General features: G+C 50.3%; 1 protein-coding gene across 9 annotated transcripts in view; it reads left to right on the top strand.

Moving 5' to 3' along the window:
* Positions 1-15,521, top strand: part of INPP4A (inositol polyphosphate-4-phosphatase type I A) — a 70,268-nt gene that overhangs the window by 14,536 nt on the left and 40,211 nt on the right. For all 9 annotated transcript variants that reach the window (XM_038757190.1, XM_038757194.1, XM_038757188.1 and 6 more), the window contains exons 7-11: positions 846-936; positions 3,775-3,922; positions 5,940-6,070; positions 8,676-8,780; positions 11,125-11,233. In XM_038757190.1, coding sequence (XP_038613118.1) covers positions 846-936; positions 3,775-3,922; positions 5,940-6,070; positions 8,676-8,780; positions 11,125-11,233 — 584 coding nt within the window. The remainder of the gene's footprint in view (positions 1-845; positions 937-3,774; positions 3,923-5,939; positions 6,071-8,675; positions 8,781-11,124; positions 11,234-15,521) is intronic.

Below are 15,521 nucleotides of genomic sequence, written 5' to 3'. Positions count from 1 at the left end.
GAGGTGTGGGAACGCAGCGTCCACGCCGGGGGACCCCGGAGCCGATAACAGCCGGATAAGCCGGAAGAGGGGCGGGAATCCGGGACCTTTCCCAACCGGGAGAAACCGCTTCTCTCCCCTCGGAAGCCTTCCCCACTCAATTCCCAACCCCCGGCGCTCACCGGCCCGCCCTGAGCTCTTTGGTGTATTATTCCCGTCCTCAGCCTTTGGGGACGGGAATCTAGTTCTCCGTACATCCGAGCAGGGATTCATCTCCTTCAAGCCGACCGTTGAATAATAATAATAATAATAGTAATGATAATAATGATAATAATAATAATAGTGTTAAGCGCTTACTATGTGCAAAGCACTGTTCTAAGCGCCGGGGCGGATACAGAGTGAGCGGGTTGTCCCACCGGGGGTTCCCAGGCTTCATCCCCTGTATATATGTATACATATTTATTACTCTATTTATTTTACTTGTACATATCTATTCTATTTATTTTATTTTGTTAGTATGTTTGTTCTCTGTCTCCCCCTTTTAGACTGTGAGCCCACTGTTGGGTAGGGACCGTCTCCATATGTTGCCAGTTTGTACTTCCCAAGCACTTAGTCCAGTGCTCTGCACACAGTAAGCGCTCAATAAATACGATTGATGATGATGATGAAGATCCCCATTTTCCAGACGAGGGAACTGAGGCCCAGAGAAGCGAAGCGACCGGCCCAGAGTCACCCAGCCGACGACCGGCGGAGCCGGGATTCAGCGTGGCTCGGTGGGAAAGAGCCCGGGCTTTGGAGTCACAGGTCACGGGTTCGAGCCCCGGCTCCGCCACTTATCAGCCGTGTCTGTGTGTGTGTCCTGGTAGACGGTGCTCCCCGTCGACGAGAGCCTGACGGAGGCCGTGGGGATCCGGTCGAAGTACGCCTCGTTACGGAAAGACACGTTGCTCAGATCGGGTAAGCCTCGCACCCGGGACGGAGTGGGGAATTTTCCGGTGGCGTCGTCCCTGGGTAGGTGTGAGCCTGCTTATAAGCAATATAAGTTGGGCCCGTGTGTGTGTATATATGTGTATATGTGTGTATGTGTATATGTATACACATATACATATATATATACTCTGGGCCTCAGTTCCCTCATCTGTAAAATGGGGATGAAGACTGTGACGCCCCCCCGTGGGACAATCTGATCACCTTGTACCTCCCCCAGCGCTTAGAACAGTGCTTTGCACATAGTAAGCGCTTAATAAATGCCAGTATTATTATTAGACTGGGAGCCCGCTGTCGGGTAGGGACCGTCTCTATGTGTTGCCAATTTGCACTTCCCAAGCGCTTAGTACAGTGCTCTGCGCATAGGAAGCGCTCAGTAAATACGATTGATTGATTAGAGAAGCAGCGTGGCTCATGGAAAGAGCCCGGGCTTTGGAGTCAGAGGTCGTGGGTTCGAGTCCCGGCTCGGCCATACGTCCGCTGTGTGACCTTGGGCAAGTCGCTTCACTTCTCGGAGCCTCAGTTACCTCATCTGTGAAATGGGGATGATGACTGTGAGCCCCACGTGGGACAACCTGATCACCTTGTATCCTCCCCCAGCGCTTAGAACAGTGCTTTGCACATAGTAAGCGCTTAACAAATGCCATCATTATTATTATTGTATGGGTTCGAATCCTGGCTCCACCATACGTCCGCTGTGTGACCTTGGGCAAGTCGTTTAACTTCTCTGAGCCTCAGCTACCTCACCTGTAAAATGAGGGTTAAGACTGTGAGCCCCAACGTGGGACAACTTGTATTCCCCCCCCCCCCAGCGCTTAGAACAGTGCTCTGCACATAGTAAGCGCTTAATAAATGCCATCATCATCATCATATGATAATAATAATAATGATGGCATTTCATTCATTCATTCATTGTCATATTGATTGAGCGCTTACGGTATGCAGAGCACTGTACTAAGCGCTTGGGAAGTACAAGTTGGCAACGTGTACTAATAATAATGATAATGATGGCATTTCATTCATTCATTCATTCAGTCGTATTCATTGAGCGCCTACGGTATGCAGAGCACTGTACTAAGCGCTTGGGAAGTACAAGTTGGCAGCATATGATAATAATAATGATGATGGGATTTCATTCATTCATTCAGTCGTATTCACTGAGCGCTTACGGTATGCAGAGCACTGTACTAAGCGCTTGGGAAGTACGAGTTGGCAACATATAATAATAATAATAATGATGGCCATTCATTCTTTCATTCATTCAATCATATTCATTGAGTGCTTACAGTATGCACAGCACTGTACTAAGCGCTTGGGAAGTACAAGTTGGCAACGTATAATAGTAATGATAATGATGGCATTTCATTCATTCATTCATTCAGTAGTATTCATTGAGCGCTTACTGTATGCAGAGCACTGTACTAAGCGCTTGGGAAGTACAAGTTGGCAGCATATGATAATAATAATGATGATGGGATTTCATTCATTCATTCATTCATTCATATTCATTGAGCGCTTACGGTATGCAGAGCACTGTACTAAACGCTTGGGAAGTACAAGTTGGCAACATGTAATAATAATAATAATGATGGCATTTCATTCATTCATTCATTCAGTCGTATTCATTGAGCGCTTACGGTATGCAGAGCACTGTACTAAGCGCTTGGGAAGTACAAGTTGGCAACATATAATAATAATAATAATGATGGCATTTTATTCATTCAATTGTATTCATTGAGTGCTTACGGTATGCAGAGCCTAAGCGCTTGGGAAGTACAAGTTGGCAACATATAGTAATAATAGTAATAATAATAATAATGATGGCATTTCGTTCATCCATTCATTCATTCATTCACTCGTATTCATTGAGCGCTTACAGTATGCAGAGCACTGTACTAAGCGCTTGGGAAGTACAAGTTGGCAACATGTAATAATAATAATGATGGCATTTCATTCATTCAGTCGTATTCATTGAGCGCTTACGGTATGCAGAGCACTGTACTAAGCGCTTGGGAAGTACAAGTTGGCAACATATGATAATAATAATAATGATGGCACTTCATTCATTCAATTGTATTCATTGAGCGCTTCCGGTATGCAGAGCCTAAGCGCTTGGGAAGTACAAGTTGGCAACATATAATAATAATAGTAATAATAATAATAATGATGATGGCATTTCGTTCATCCATTCATTCATTCATTCGTATTCATTGAGCGCTTACGGTATGCAGAGCACTGTACTAAACGCTTGGGAAGTACAAGTTGGCAACATGTAATAATAATGATGGCATTTCATTCATTCAGTTGTATTCATTGAGCGCTTACGGTATGCAGAGCACTGTACTAAGCGCTTGGGAAGTACAAGTTGGCAACATATGATAATAATAATAATGATGGCATTTCGTTCATCCATTCCTTCATTCATTCATTCGTATTCATTGAGCGCTTACGGTATGCAGAGCACTGTACTAAACGCTTGGGAAGTACAAGTTGGCAACATGTAATAATAATAATGATGGCATTTCATTCATTCATTCATTCGGTCATATTCATTGAGCGCTTACGGTATGCAGAGCACTGTACTAAGCGCTTGGGAAGTACAAGTTGGCAACATATGATAATAATGATGGCGTTTATTAAGCGCTTACTATGTGCAAAGCACTGTTCTAAGCGCTGAAATGAATGACTGACTGGCTCACGGCCGCCCCGGCGCCGACGCCACCCGTCCCGGCGTGGGCCGCCTCAGCGGCGGCCTTCCCGGGATAGCCGACGGGGCGGCCTTCCGATTCCTTTCCCTCCGCCGCGCAGCGTTCGGAGGTTCCATCTCCCGGCTCTACCGCTTCCCGACGACCGAGGGCAACCACCTGCGGATCCTGGAGCAGATGGCGGAGAGCGTGCTGTCCCTTCACGTCCCCCGCCAGCTGGTGAAGCTTTTGCTAGAAGAAGACGCCGCCAGGTGAGACGCCTTCCCGCCGGCCCGCCCCTCCTCGGGATTTTTATCCGGGAGGACGCCTCTCGGGAGGCGCCGTCGGGCCCGGGCAGGAAAACCCATCCGTAATTCCAGGCGGAAGCGGGTCTTTCCGTTCAGTTGTATTTACCGGGCGCCTACTGCGTGCAAAGCACTGGACGTCCAGAGCCGGTCCCTCCCCGACAACGGGCTCGCAGTCTAGAAAGGGGAGACGGACAACAACGCACAGTAAGCGCTCAGTAAATACGATTGAGTCAATCAGTCGTATTTATTGAGCGCTTACTGTGTGCAGAGCACTGGACTGAGCGCTTGGGAAGGACAAGTCGGCAACATATAGAGACGGTCCCTACCCGACAGCGGGCTCACGGTCGAGAAGGGGGAGACAGACAACAAAACAAAACATATTAACAAAGTAAAATAAATAGAACGGATATGTACAAGTTAAATAAATAGAGTAATAAATACGTACAAACGTATATACATACATATATACAGGTGCTGTGGGGAAGGGAAGGAGGTAAGGCATGGGGGATGGGGAGGGGGAGGAATGAATGAATGAATGAATTCATTTCGTGAATGAATTCAATTCATTCGTTGAACGAATGCATGAATTTAGTTCATTTCACGAATGAATTCAATTCATTCGTTGGATGAATGCATGAATTCAATTCATTTCACGAATGAATTCAATTCATTCGTTGAACGAATGCATGAATTCCGTTCATTTCACGAATGAATTCAATTCATTTCACGAATGAATTCAATTCATTCGTTGAATGAATGCATGAATTCAATTCATTTCAGGAATGAATTCAGTTCATTTCAGGAATGAATTCAGTTCATTTCAGGAATGAATTCAGTTCATTTCAGGAATGAATTCAGTTCATTTCAGGAATGAATTCAGTTCATTCGTTGATTGAATGCATGAGTTCAATTCATTTTGCGAATGAATTCAATTCATTCGTTGAACGAATGCATGAATTCAATTCATTTCACGAATGAATTCAATTCATTCGCTGAACGAATGCATGAATTCAATTCATTCGCTGAACGAATGCCTGAATTCCATTCATTTCACGAATGAATTCAATTCATCCGTTGAACGAATGCATGAATTCAGATCATTTCACGAATTCATTCATTCATTCATTCATTCAATCGTATTTATTGAGCGCTTACTGTGTGCAGAGCACTGTATGAATTCAATTCATTCGTTGAACGAATGCCTGAATTCCATTCATTTCACGAATGAATTCAATTCATTCCTTGAACGAATGCATGAATTCCATTCATTTCAAGAATGAATTCAGTTCATTCATTGAATGAATGAATGAATGGACAAAACCGAACATGTGGACGACGGGTGTCAAGTCGTCAGAACAAATAGTATTAAAGCCAAGTGCCCGAATTCCATTCATTTCACGAATGAATTCAATTCATTCATTGAATGAATGAATGAATGAATGGACAAAACCGAACACGTGGACGACGGGTGTCAGGTCGTCAGAACAAATAGTATTAAAGCCAAGTGCCCGTCATTAACAAAATAAATCGAATAGTAAATACGGACAAGTAAAATAGAGTAGTAAATCTGTACAAACGTATATACAGGTGCTGTGGGGAGGAGGAGAGTCTGGGAAGGCCTCCCGGAGGAGGTGAGCGCTCAGTAGGGTGGAGGGCCGCGGGCCCGTGTTTTGGGAGAAGCAGCGTGGCTCAACGTAGAAGAGCCCGGGCATTGGAGTCCGAGGTCACGGGTTCAAATCCCGGCTCCGCCAATTCTCAGCCGTGTGACTTTGGGCAAGTCGCTTCACTTCTCCGTGCCTCCGTTCCCTCATCTGTCAAATGGGGATGAAGACTGGGAGCCCCCCGTGGGCCAACCTGGTCACCTTGTAACCTCCCCAGCGCTTAGAACGGGGCTTTGCACATAGTAAGTGCTTAATAAATGCCATCATTATTATTATTATTATTATTATTGGCTAATTTTTCCGTCTTCCCCGCCCGGCAGGGTTTGCGAGCTGGAAGAACTGGGAGAACTGTCTCCGTGCTGGGAGGGTCTTCGGAGGCAAATCGTGGCCCAGTACCAAACGATCATCCTCACGTATCAGGAAAACCTCACGGACCTTCACCAGTACAAAGGCGAGCGAACCTTCCCCTCCTTCTCTGTTTTCCTTCTTTTCGCCGTCTCCGCGAAGCGCCGACTCGGGTCGCATTCATTTATTCCGTCGTACTTATTGGGCGCTCACCGCAAGCGCTCGGGAAGCCCAAGTCGGCAACATCTAGAGACAGTCCCTACCCGACGGCGGGGCTCCCGGTCTTCCTCCGGTCTTGGGAAGCAGCGTGGCTCAGTGGGAAGAGCCCGGGCTCTGGAGTCAGAGGTCGTGGGTTCAAATCCCGGCCCCGCCACTTAGCTGTGTGACTTTGGGCAAGCCACTTCACTTCTCCGGGCCTCAGTGACCTCATCTGGAAAATGGGGATTAAAACTGGGAGCCCCCCGTGGGACAACCTGATCACCTTGTAACCTCCCCAGCGCTTAGAACGGTGCCTTGCACGTAGTAAGCGCTTAATGTGTGACTCTGGGCAAGTCACTTCACTTCTCTGGGCCTCGGTTCCCTCATCTGGAAAATGGGGATTAAAACTGGGAGCCCCCCGTGGGACAACCTGATCACCTTGTAACCTCCCCAGCGCTTAGAACGGTGCCTTGCACGTAGTAAGCGCTTAATGTGTGACTCTGGGCAAGTCACTTCACTTCTCTGGGCCTCAGTTCCCTCATCTGGAAAATGGGGATTAAAACTGGGAGCCCCCCGTGGGACAACCTGATCACCTTGTAACCTCCCCAGCGCTTAGAACGGTGCCTTGCACATAGTAAGCGCTTAATGTGTGACTCTGGGCAAGTCACTTCACTTCTCTGGGCCTCGGTTCCCTCATCTGGAAAATGGGGATTAAAACTGGGAGCCCCACATGGGGCAACCTGATCACCTTGTAACCTCCCCAGCGCTTAGAATAGTGCCTTGCACATAGTAAGCGCTTAATGTGTGACTCTGGGCAAGTCACTTCACTTCTCTGGGCCTCAGTTCCCTCATCTGGAAAATGGGGATTAAAACTGGGAGCCCCCCGTGGGACAACCTGATCACCTTGTAACCTCCCCAGCGCTTAGAACGGTGCCTTGCACGTAGTAAGCGCTTAATGTGTGACTCTGGGCAAGTCACTTCACTTCTCCGGGCCTCAGTTCCCTCATCTGGAAAATGGGGATGAAGACCGTGAGCCCCACATGGGGCAACCTGATCACCTTGTAACCTCCCCAGCGCTTAGAACGGTGCCTTGCACGTAGTAAGCGCTTAATGTGTGACTCTGGGCAAGTCACTTCACTTCTCTGGGCCTCAGTTCCCTCACCTGGAAAATGGGGATTAAAACTGGGAGCCCCCCGTGGGACAACCTGATCACCTTGTAACCTCCCCAGCGCTTAGAACGGTGCCTTGCACATAGTAAGCGCTTAATAAATGCCATCATTATTATTATTATTATTATTATTATAAATGCCATCGTGATGATGACAGTTCATCCCCATTTGCCGGAGGAGGGAACCGAGGGCCGGAGAAGCGAAGTGACTTTCCCGGTGTCGCAGAGCGGACAGGACGGGTCCTCCTGACTCCCGGGACCGCTCGGCCGCGCTCCATCTCCCATTAATAATAATAATCGTAGTAATAATAGCGATAAGAAGAATGGCATCTAGTAGAGACAGATGAATCCGGTTGGACACAGTCCACGTCCCGGGGTGGGGCTCACACTCTAGTGGTTGCCAATATGTTGCCAATTTGTCCTTCCCAAGCGCTCAGTACAGTGCTCTGCACATAGTAAGCGCTCCGTAAATACGATTGATGATGATGATGATGGTCGTGGGTTCTAGGCTGTCGAGTAGGGACCGTCTCTAGATGTTGCCAGCTTGTCCTTCCCAAGCGCTCAGTACAGTGCTCTGCACCCAGTAAGCGCTCAATAAATACGATCGATGGATTGATTCAAATCCCAGCTCTGCCAGTTGTCAGCTGTGTGACTTCGGGCCAGTCGCTTCGCTTCTCCGGGCCTCAGTGACCTCATCTGGAAAACGGGGATGAAGACCGTGAGCCCCCCCGCCAGGGACAACCTGATCACCTTGTATCCTCCCCGGCGCTTAGAACAGTGCTTGGCACGTAGTAAGCGCTTAACAGATGCCGTTATTATTATTATTATCAGGGAAACTTGTGAAAGGTTAGCGAGACTTCTCTTCCTTATATATATATTTTTCGGTATCGGTGAAGCGCTTACTAGGCGCTGTAGTAAGCGCCGGGGCAGATACTCTCAGTCCCCGTCTTTCAGATGTCCAGGGGAGCGAAGCGACTCGCCCGGCCCTGGCGGGGGAGGTCAGAGGAGGAGGCCACAAATAATAATAATAATAATAATGATGATGATGATGGCATTTATTAAGCGCTTACTATGTACAAAGCACCGTTCCGAGCGCTGGGGAGGATACAAGGTGATCAGGTTGTCCCACTTGGGGCACGCGGTCGTCATCCCCATTTTCCAGATGAGGTCACCGAGGCCCGGAGAAGTGAAGCGACTCGCCCGAAGTCACCCAGCCGACGGTCGGCGGAGCCGGGATTTGAACCCACGACCTCTGACTCCCGGTTCATTCAGTGGTATTTATTGAGCTCTTCTAAGCGCGGCCCCGCCGGCGCGTCTGAGGCCTCCGCGTCTCCCCTCCCCTCAGGCCCGTCCTTCAAAGCGAGCAGCCTGAAAGCCGACAAGAAGCTAGAATTCGTCTCCACGAACCTGCACATCCAGAGGATGCGAGTGCAAGACGACACCGGGCTAGGTAACCCCCCGCCTTTCCCGCTTCCGGGAAATCCGCTTCCTCCCGCGGTTCCCGTCGGCCGAGACGAAGAGCTTTTCCCTTGCGGAGTTCGCTTCCCTCTAGGAGTAGGGGCCGGAAACCGGTCAATCCGTCAGTGATCCTGGAGTGCTTACTGGGAGAGGGCGCCGGTTAAGCGCTCGCTCCGTGCCGGGCGGCGGGCTGAGCCGTCCCCATCCCCGTTTTCCCGACGAGGGCCCGGAGAAGGGAAGCGGCCGGCCCGAGGTCGCGCGGCGGACCGGCGGCGGAGCCGGGAGTCGTCCGTGCGGTCGTATTTACTGAGCGCTTCCCGTGTGCCGAGCGCCGTACGGAGCGCGACAATTCCCTACATCCCACGGGACCGTCTGACCTCGGGAAGCCCGGGATCTAGGCAGTCCGCCCCGCTGCTGGTCGGCAGAGCGCTGTACTGAGCGCTCCGGAGAGTACGAGACGCGGCCGACGCCATCCCCGCCCTTACGGAGCTTACGCGTCTCGGCTTAAAAGCGCGACAAATAAAAATACTCGTAATGGTGCTCGCTGAGGGCTTCCCGGGCTCCGGGCGCTATCCTGGAGAAGCAGCGTGGCTCAGTGGGAAGAGCCCGGGCTTGGGAGCCAGAGGTCATGGGTTCGAATCCAGGCTCCCCCACGTGTCTGCTGTGTGACCTTGGGCAAGTCACCTAACTTCTCACAGCCTCAGTTCCCTCGTCTGTAAAATGGGGGTGATACCCTGTGGGACAACCTGATCACCTTGTATCCCCCCCAGCGCTTGGAACAGTGCTTTGCACATAGTAAGCGCTTAATAAATGCCATTATTAATTAATTAATTAATTATCCCCTCAGTGATCTTCTAGACCGTGAGCCCGTTGTTGGGTAGGGACCGTCTCTCTGTGTTGCCAACTTGTACTTCCCAAGCGCTTAGTACAGTGCTCGGCACACAGTAAGCGCTCACTAAATACGATTGAATGAATGAATGAATCAAGCATAATCATAATAATGGCATCTGTTAAGCACTTACTATGTGCAGAGCACTGTTCTAAGCGCCGCGAAGGGCACATGGTGATCAGATTGTCCCACGGGGGGCTCCCAGTCTTCATCCCCATTTTCCAGATGAGGTCACTGAGGCCCAGAGAAATTAAGCGACTTGCCCAAAGTCACACAGCTGACAAGTGGTGGAGGCAGGATTTGAACCCATGACCTCTGACTCCAAAGTCCGTGCTCTTTCTACTGAGCCACGCTGCTTCTCTTAATAATAATAATAATAATAATGATGATGATGATGATGGCATTTGTTAAGCGCTTACTATGTGCAGAGCACTGTTCTAAGCACTGGGGAGGATACAAGGTGATCAGATTGTCCCATGGGGGGCTCCCAGTCTTCATCCCCATTTTCCAGATGAGGTCACTGAGGCCCAGAGAAGTTGAGCGACTCACCCAAAGTCACACAGCCGACAGTTGGCGGAGCCGGGATTTGAACCCACGACCTCTGACTCCAAAGTCCGTGCTCTTTCCACTGAGCCACGCTGCTTCTCTTAATAATAATGATGATGAGGATGATGGCATTTGCTAAGCGCTTACTATGTGCAAAGCACCGTTCTAAGCGCTGGGGAGGATACAAAGTGATCAGATGGTCCCACGTTGGGCTCCCAGCCTTCATCCCCACTTTCCGGATGAGGTCACTGAGGCCCAGAGAAGCCGAGCGACGCTCCCAAAGTCACCCAGCCGACAGCCGGCCGAGCCTGGATTTGAACCCACGACCTCTGACTCCCAATTCATTCATTCCCTCGTACTTATTGAGCGCTTCCTGTGTGCAGAGCACTGGACCAAGCGCTTGGGAAGTCCAAGTTGGCAACAGAGACCGCGAGCCCACCGTTGGGTGGGGACCGCCTCTAGATGTTGCCAACTTGCCAAGCGCTTAGTACAGCGCTCTGCACACGGTAAGCGCTCAGTAAATACGATTGATTGATTGATTGATTGATGTAGGGACGGTCCCTACCCGACAGCGGGCTCGCCGTCCCGGGCTCGCTTCCCATTGAGCCGCCCTGCGCCCTTCCCTTCCCTCCTCATCCCCGGGAGGTTCCGCGAGCGGCCGCGTCTTCCCGGACTTCCCGTCTTCCTCCCGACTCGGAGGCGGAGGTGGGAATCATCCGCTCCACCTGGGAAGAGGGGGGGGAAAACGGCGGTCCCCACCCGCCGAGGACGGTCCGGGCCGCCTTCTCCTCCCGTAGCGATGCGCGTCCGCTCCGGCCCGGAGGTTTCCGTCGGCCGGTGAGGGAATTTCGGGAATGGCGCTGAGGCGGACTCCCCCCGGATGCGCCTTTTTGTCGTCCAGACCAGAACTACGACATCGTGACGATAGGCGCCCCCGCGGCCCACTGCCAAGGCTTCAAGTCGGGCGGGCTGAGGAAGCGGCTGCACAAGTTCGAGGAGGCCAAAAAGCAGTGAGTAGCGGGCGGCCGGCCCTCGGAAAGCCCCCGGGGGGGGATTTGATGTGCGGTCATCCACTCGATCGCATTTACTGAGCGCCTCCGGTGTGCAGAGCGCTGGACTAAGCGCCTGGGAAGCCCCAAGTTGGCAACAGAGAGAGACGGTCCCGACCCGACAGCGGGAAGAGCCCGCCGAGGCCGGGGGTTCGAATCCCCGCTCCGCCACGGGGCTGCTGTGCGACCTTGGACACGTCTCTGAGCCTCAGTTGCCTCATCTGTCAAACGGGCATAATGACTGTCAGCCCAGCGTGGGGCAACCTGATCCCCTTGTAACCTCCCCAGTGCTTAGAACGGGGCTTGGCACATAGTAAGCGCTTAATAAATGCCACTATTATTATTATTATTCTCCGAGCCTCAGTTCCCTCATCTGTCAAACGGGCATAATGACTGTCAGCCCAGCGTGGGGCAACCTGATCCCCTTGTAACCTCCCCAGCGCTTAGAACGGGGCTTGGCACGTAGTAAGCGCTTAATAAATGCCACTGTTATTATTATTATTCTCCGAGCCTCAGTTCCCTCATCTGTCAAACGGGCATAATGACTGTCAGCCCAGCGTGGGGCAACCTGATCCCCTTGTAACCTCCCCAGCGCTTAGAACGGGGCTTGGCACGTAGTAAGCGCCTAATAAAAGCCACTATTATTATTGTTCTCTGAGCCTCAGTTCCCTCATCTGTCAAATGGGGATGAAGACTGTGAGCCCCACGTGGGACAACCTGATCACCTTGTATCCGCCTCCGCCACGTGGCTGCTGTGCGACCTTGGACACGTCTCTGAGCCTCAGTTACCTCATCTGTCAAATGGGGATTATGACTGTCAGCCCAGCGTGGGGCAACCTGATCTCCTTGTAACCTCCCCAGCGCTTAGAACGGGGCTTGGCACATAGTAAGCGCTTAATAAATGCCACTATTATTATTATTATTCTCCGAGCCTCAGTTCCCTCATCTGGAAAATGGGGATGAAGACTGTGAGCCCCACGCGGGACAACCCGATCACCTTGTATCCGCCCCCGCCGGCGCTTAGAACGGTGCTTTGCACGTAGTAAGCGCTTAATAAATGCCACTGTTATTATTATTATTCTCTGAGCCTCAGTTCCCTCATCTGGAGAATGGGGATGAAGACTGTGAGCCCCACGCGGGACAACCCGATCACCTTGTATCCGCCCCCGCCGGCGCTTAGAACGGTGCTTTGCACATAGTAAGCGCTTAATAAATGCCACTATTATTATTATTATTCTCTGAGCCTCAGTTCCCTCATCTGGAAAATGGGGATGAAGACTGTGAGCCCCACGCGGGACAACCTGATCACCTTGTATCCGCCCCCGCCGGCGCTTAGAACGGTGCTTTGCACATAGTAAGCGCTTAATAAATGCCACTATTATTATTATTATTCTCTGAGCCTCAGTTCCCTCATCTGGAAAATGGGGATGAAGACTGTGAGCCCCACGCGGGACAACCTGATCACCTTGTATCCGCCCCCGCCGGCGCTTAGAACGGTGCTTTGCACATAGTAAGCGCTTAACAAATGCCATTATTAAAGTCGCTTAACGTCTCGGAGCCTCAGTTACCTCATCGGTCAAATGGGGGTAATCATCATCATCAATCAATCGTATTTATTGAGCGCTTACTATGTGCAGAGCACTGTACTAAGCGCTTGGGAAGTGCAAATTGGCAACATATAGAGACAGTCCCTACCCAACAGTGGGCTCACAGTCTCACATGACTGTGAGCCCCCCGCGGGACAACCTGATCCCCTTGTGTGTCCCCCCCCCCAGCGCTGAGGACAGTGTTTTGGACGTAGTAAGCGCTTAACAAATGCCGTCATTAATTAGTTGTAGCAACGGCGAATAAGTCACGGCGTTTGCCGAGCACCGAGCCCTCCGCGCGCCGGAAATGTGACTGTTTTGAGCGCCGGGGTGGGGGGCGAGGTAACGGGGGGCTCGCGGTCTAAGAGAGGAGGGCGGACGCCTGCATCCCTATTTCGCGAGTGAGGTGACCGCCCGGCCCGGAGAAGTGAAGCGGCTCGCCCGACGTCCCCCAGCAGGCAGGGATTAATAATAATAATCAATCAATCAATCAATCAATCAATCAATCGTATTTATTGAGCGCTTACTATGTGCAGAGCACTGCACTAAGCGCTTGGGAAGTCCAAGTTGGCAACACATGGAGACGGTCCCTACCCAACAGTGGGCTCACGGTCTAAAAGGGGGAGACAGAGAACAGGACCAAACATACCAACAAAATAAAATAAATAGGATAGAAATGTACAAGTAAAATAAATAGAGTAATAAATATGTACAACCATATATACATATATACAGGTGCTGTGGGGAAGGGAAGGAGGTAAGATGGGGGGGGGATTATAATAATAATATAATAATAATAATATTATTATAATAATAATAAATAAAAATAAATAAATAATAATAAATAAAAATAAAATAAATAGGATAGAAATGTACAAGTAAAATAAATAAATAAATAAATAAATAGAGTGATAAATATGTACAACCATATATACATATATACAGGTGCTGTGGGGAAGGGAAGGAGGTAAGATGGGGGGGGATTATAATAATAATATAATGATAATAGTAATAATGATAATAATAATGATAATAATAATGATGGCATTTATTAAGCGCCTACTATGTGCAAAGCACCATTCTAAGCGCTGGGGAGGTTCCAAGGTGACCAGGTTGTCCCACGGGGGGCTTACAGTCTTAATCCCCATTTACAGATGAGGTAACTGAGGCCCAGAGAATAATAATAATAATAATGGCATTTATTAAGCGCTTACTATGTGCAAAGCGCCATTCGAAGCGCTGGGGAGGTTACGAGGTGATCAGGTGGTCCCACGGGGGGCTCCCAGTCTTAGTCCCCAAGAGAAGGGAAGTGACTTGCCCCAAACATCCACCGCTCCAGCGCCCGAACGCGATCCATCAACGGGGGCGAAGGTACCCGGGCGGCGAAAAGCGCCAAAAAAAAAAATCACTCCCCCCGTTTCCATGGAGACGGCTTTCGGGGACCGTTAGGGACGTCCCCCCGGTTCCGCGTTTTACTTACGGACGGTGGCCCTTCTTGGGGATGAGAGCCGGATCCCGCATTTCCTTAAAGCAGGTTCGAGTCCACGGCGCTGTGTGCAGAGCGTTGGAGCATTGGATTAGAACCCAAGGCCTCCTCTGGGCCTCAGTGGCCTCCTCTGGAAAATGGGGATGAAGACCGTGAGCCCCCCCGGGGGACCACCCGATGACCTGGTAGCTCCCCCCGCGCTTCGGACAGTGCTCGACTGTGAGCCCACTGTTGGGTTTCTATATGTTGCCAACTTGTACTTCCCAAGCGCTTAGTACAGTGCTCTGCACCCAGTAAGCGCTCGATAAATACGATTGGTTGATTGCTCGGCGCATAGTAAGCGCTGAACAAATAATAATAACGATGGCATTTATTAAGCACTCACTATGTGCAAAGCACCGTTCTAAGCGCTGGGGAGGTTACAAGGTGATCAGGTTGTCCCACGGGGGCCTCACAGTCTTCATCCCCATTTTCCAGATGAGGGAACTGAGGCCCACAGAAGTGAAGTGACTCGCCCAAAGTCACCCAGCTGATAAGTGGCGGAGCTGGGATTTGAACCCGTGACCTCTGACTCCAAAGCCCGGGCTCTTTGATCATAATAATTATGATCGTAATAATACCATGATTATTATAATTATCATAATGATGGCATTTATTAAGCGCTTACTATGTGCAAAGCACCGTTCTAAGCGCTGGGGAGGTTACAAGGTGATCAGGTTGTCCCATGGGGGGCTCAAGGTCTTCATCCCCATTTTCCAGAAGAGGGAACTGAGGCCCAGAGAAGTGAAGTGACTTGCCCCAAGTCACCCAGCTGACAATTGGCGGAGCCGGGATTTGAACCCGCGACCTCTGACTCCAAAGCCCATGCTCCTAGATCATCATAATCATGATCATAATAATCCCATGGTTATTATAATAATCATAATGATGGCATTTATTAAGCGCTTACTATGTGCAAGGCACCGTTCTAAGCACTGGGGAGGTTACCAGGTGATCAGGTTGTCCCACGGGGGGCTCCCGGTCTTCATCCCCATTTTCCAGACGAGGTCACCGAGGCCCAGAGAAGTGAAGTGACTCCCCCAAAGTCACCCAGCTGACAACTGGCGGAGCCGGGATTTGAACCCACGACCTCTGACTCCAAAGCCAGTGCTCCTTGATCGTAATAATCAATCAATCA

The sequence above is a fragment of the Tachyglossus aculeatus genome, chromosome 15, assembly GCF_015852505.1.
Source record: "Tachyglossus aculeatus isolate mTacAcu1 chromosome 15, mTacAcu1.pri, whole genome shotgun sequence".
NCBI classification, from domain to species: Eukaryota; Metazoa; Chordata; class Mammalia; order Monotremata; family Tachyglossidae; genus Tachyglossus; species Tachyglossus aculeatus.
This window is presented reverse-complemented; position numbering and strand designations above follow the sequence as displayed.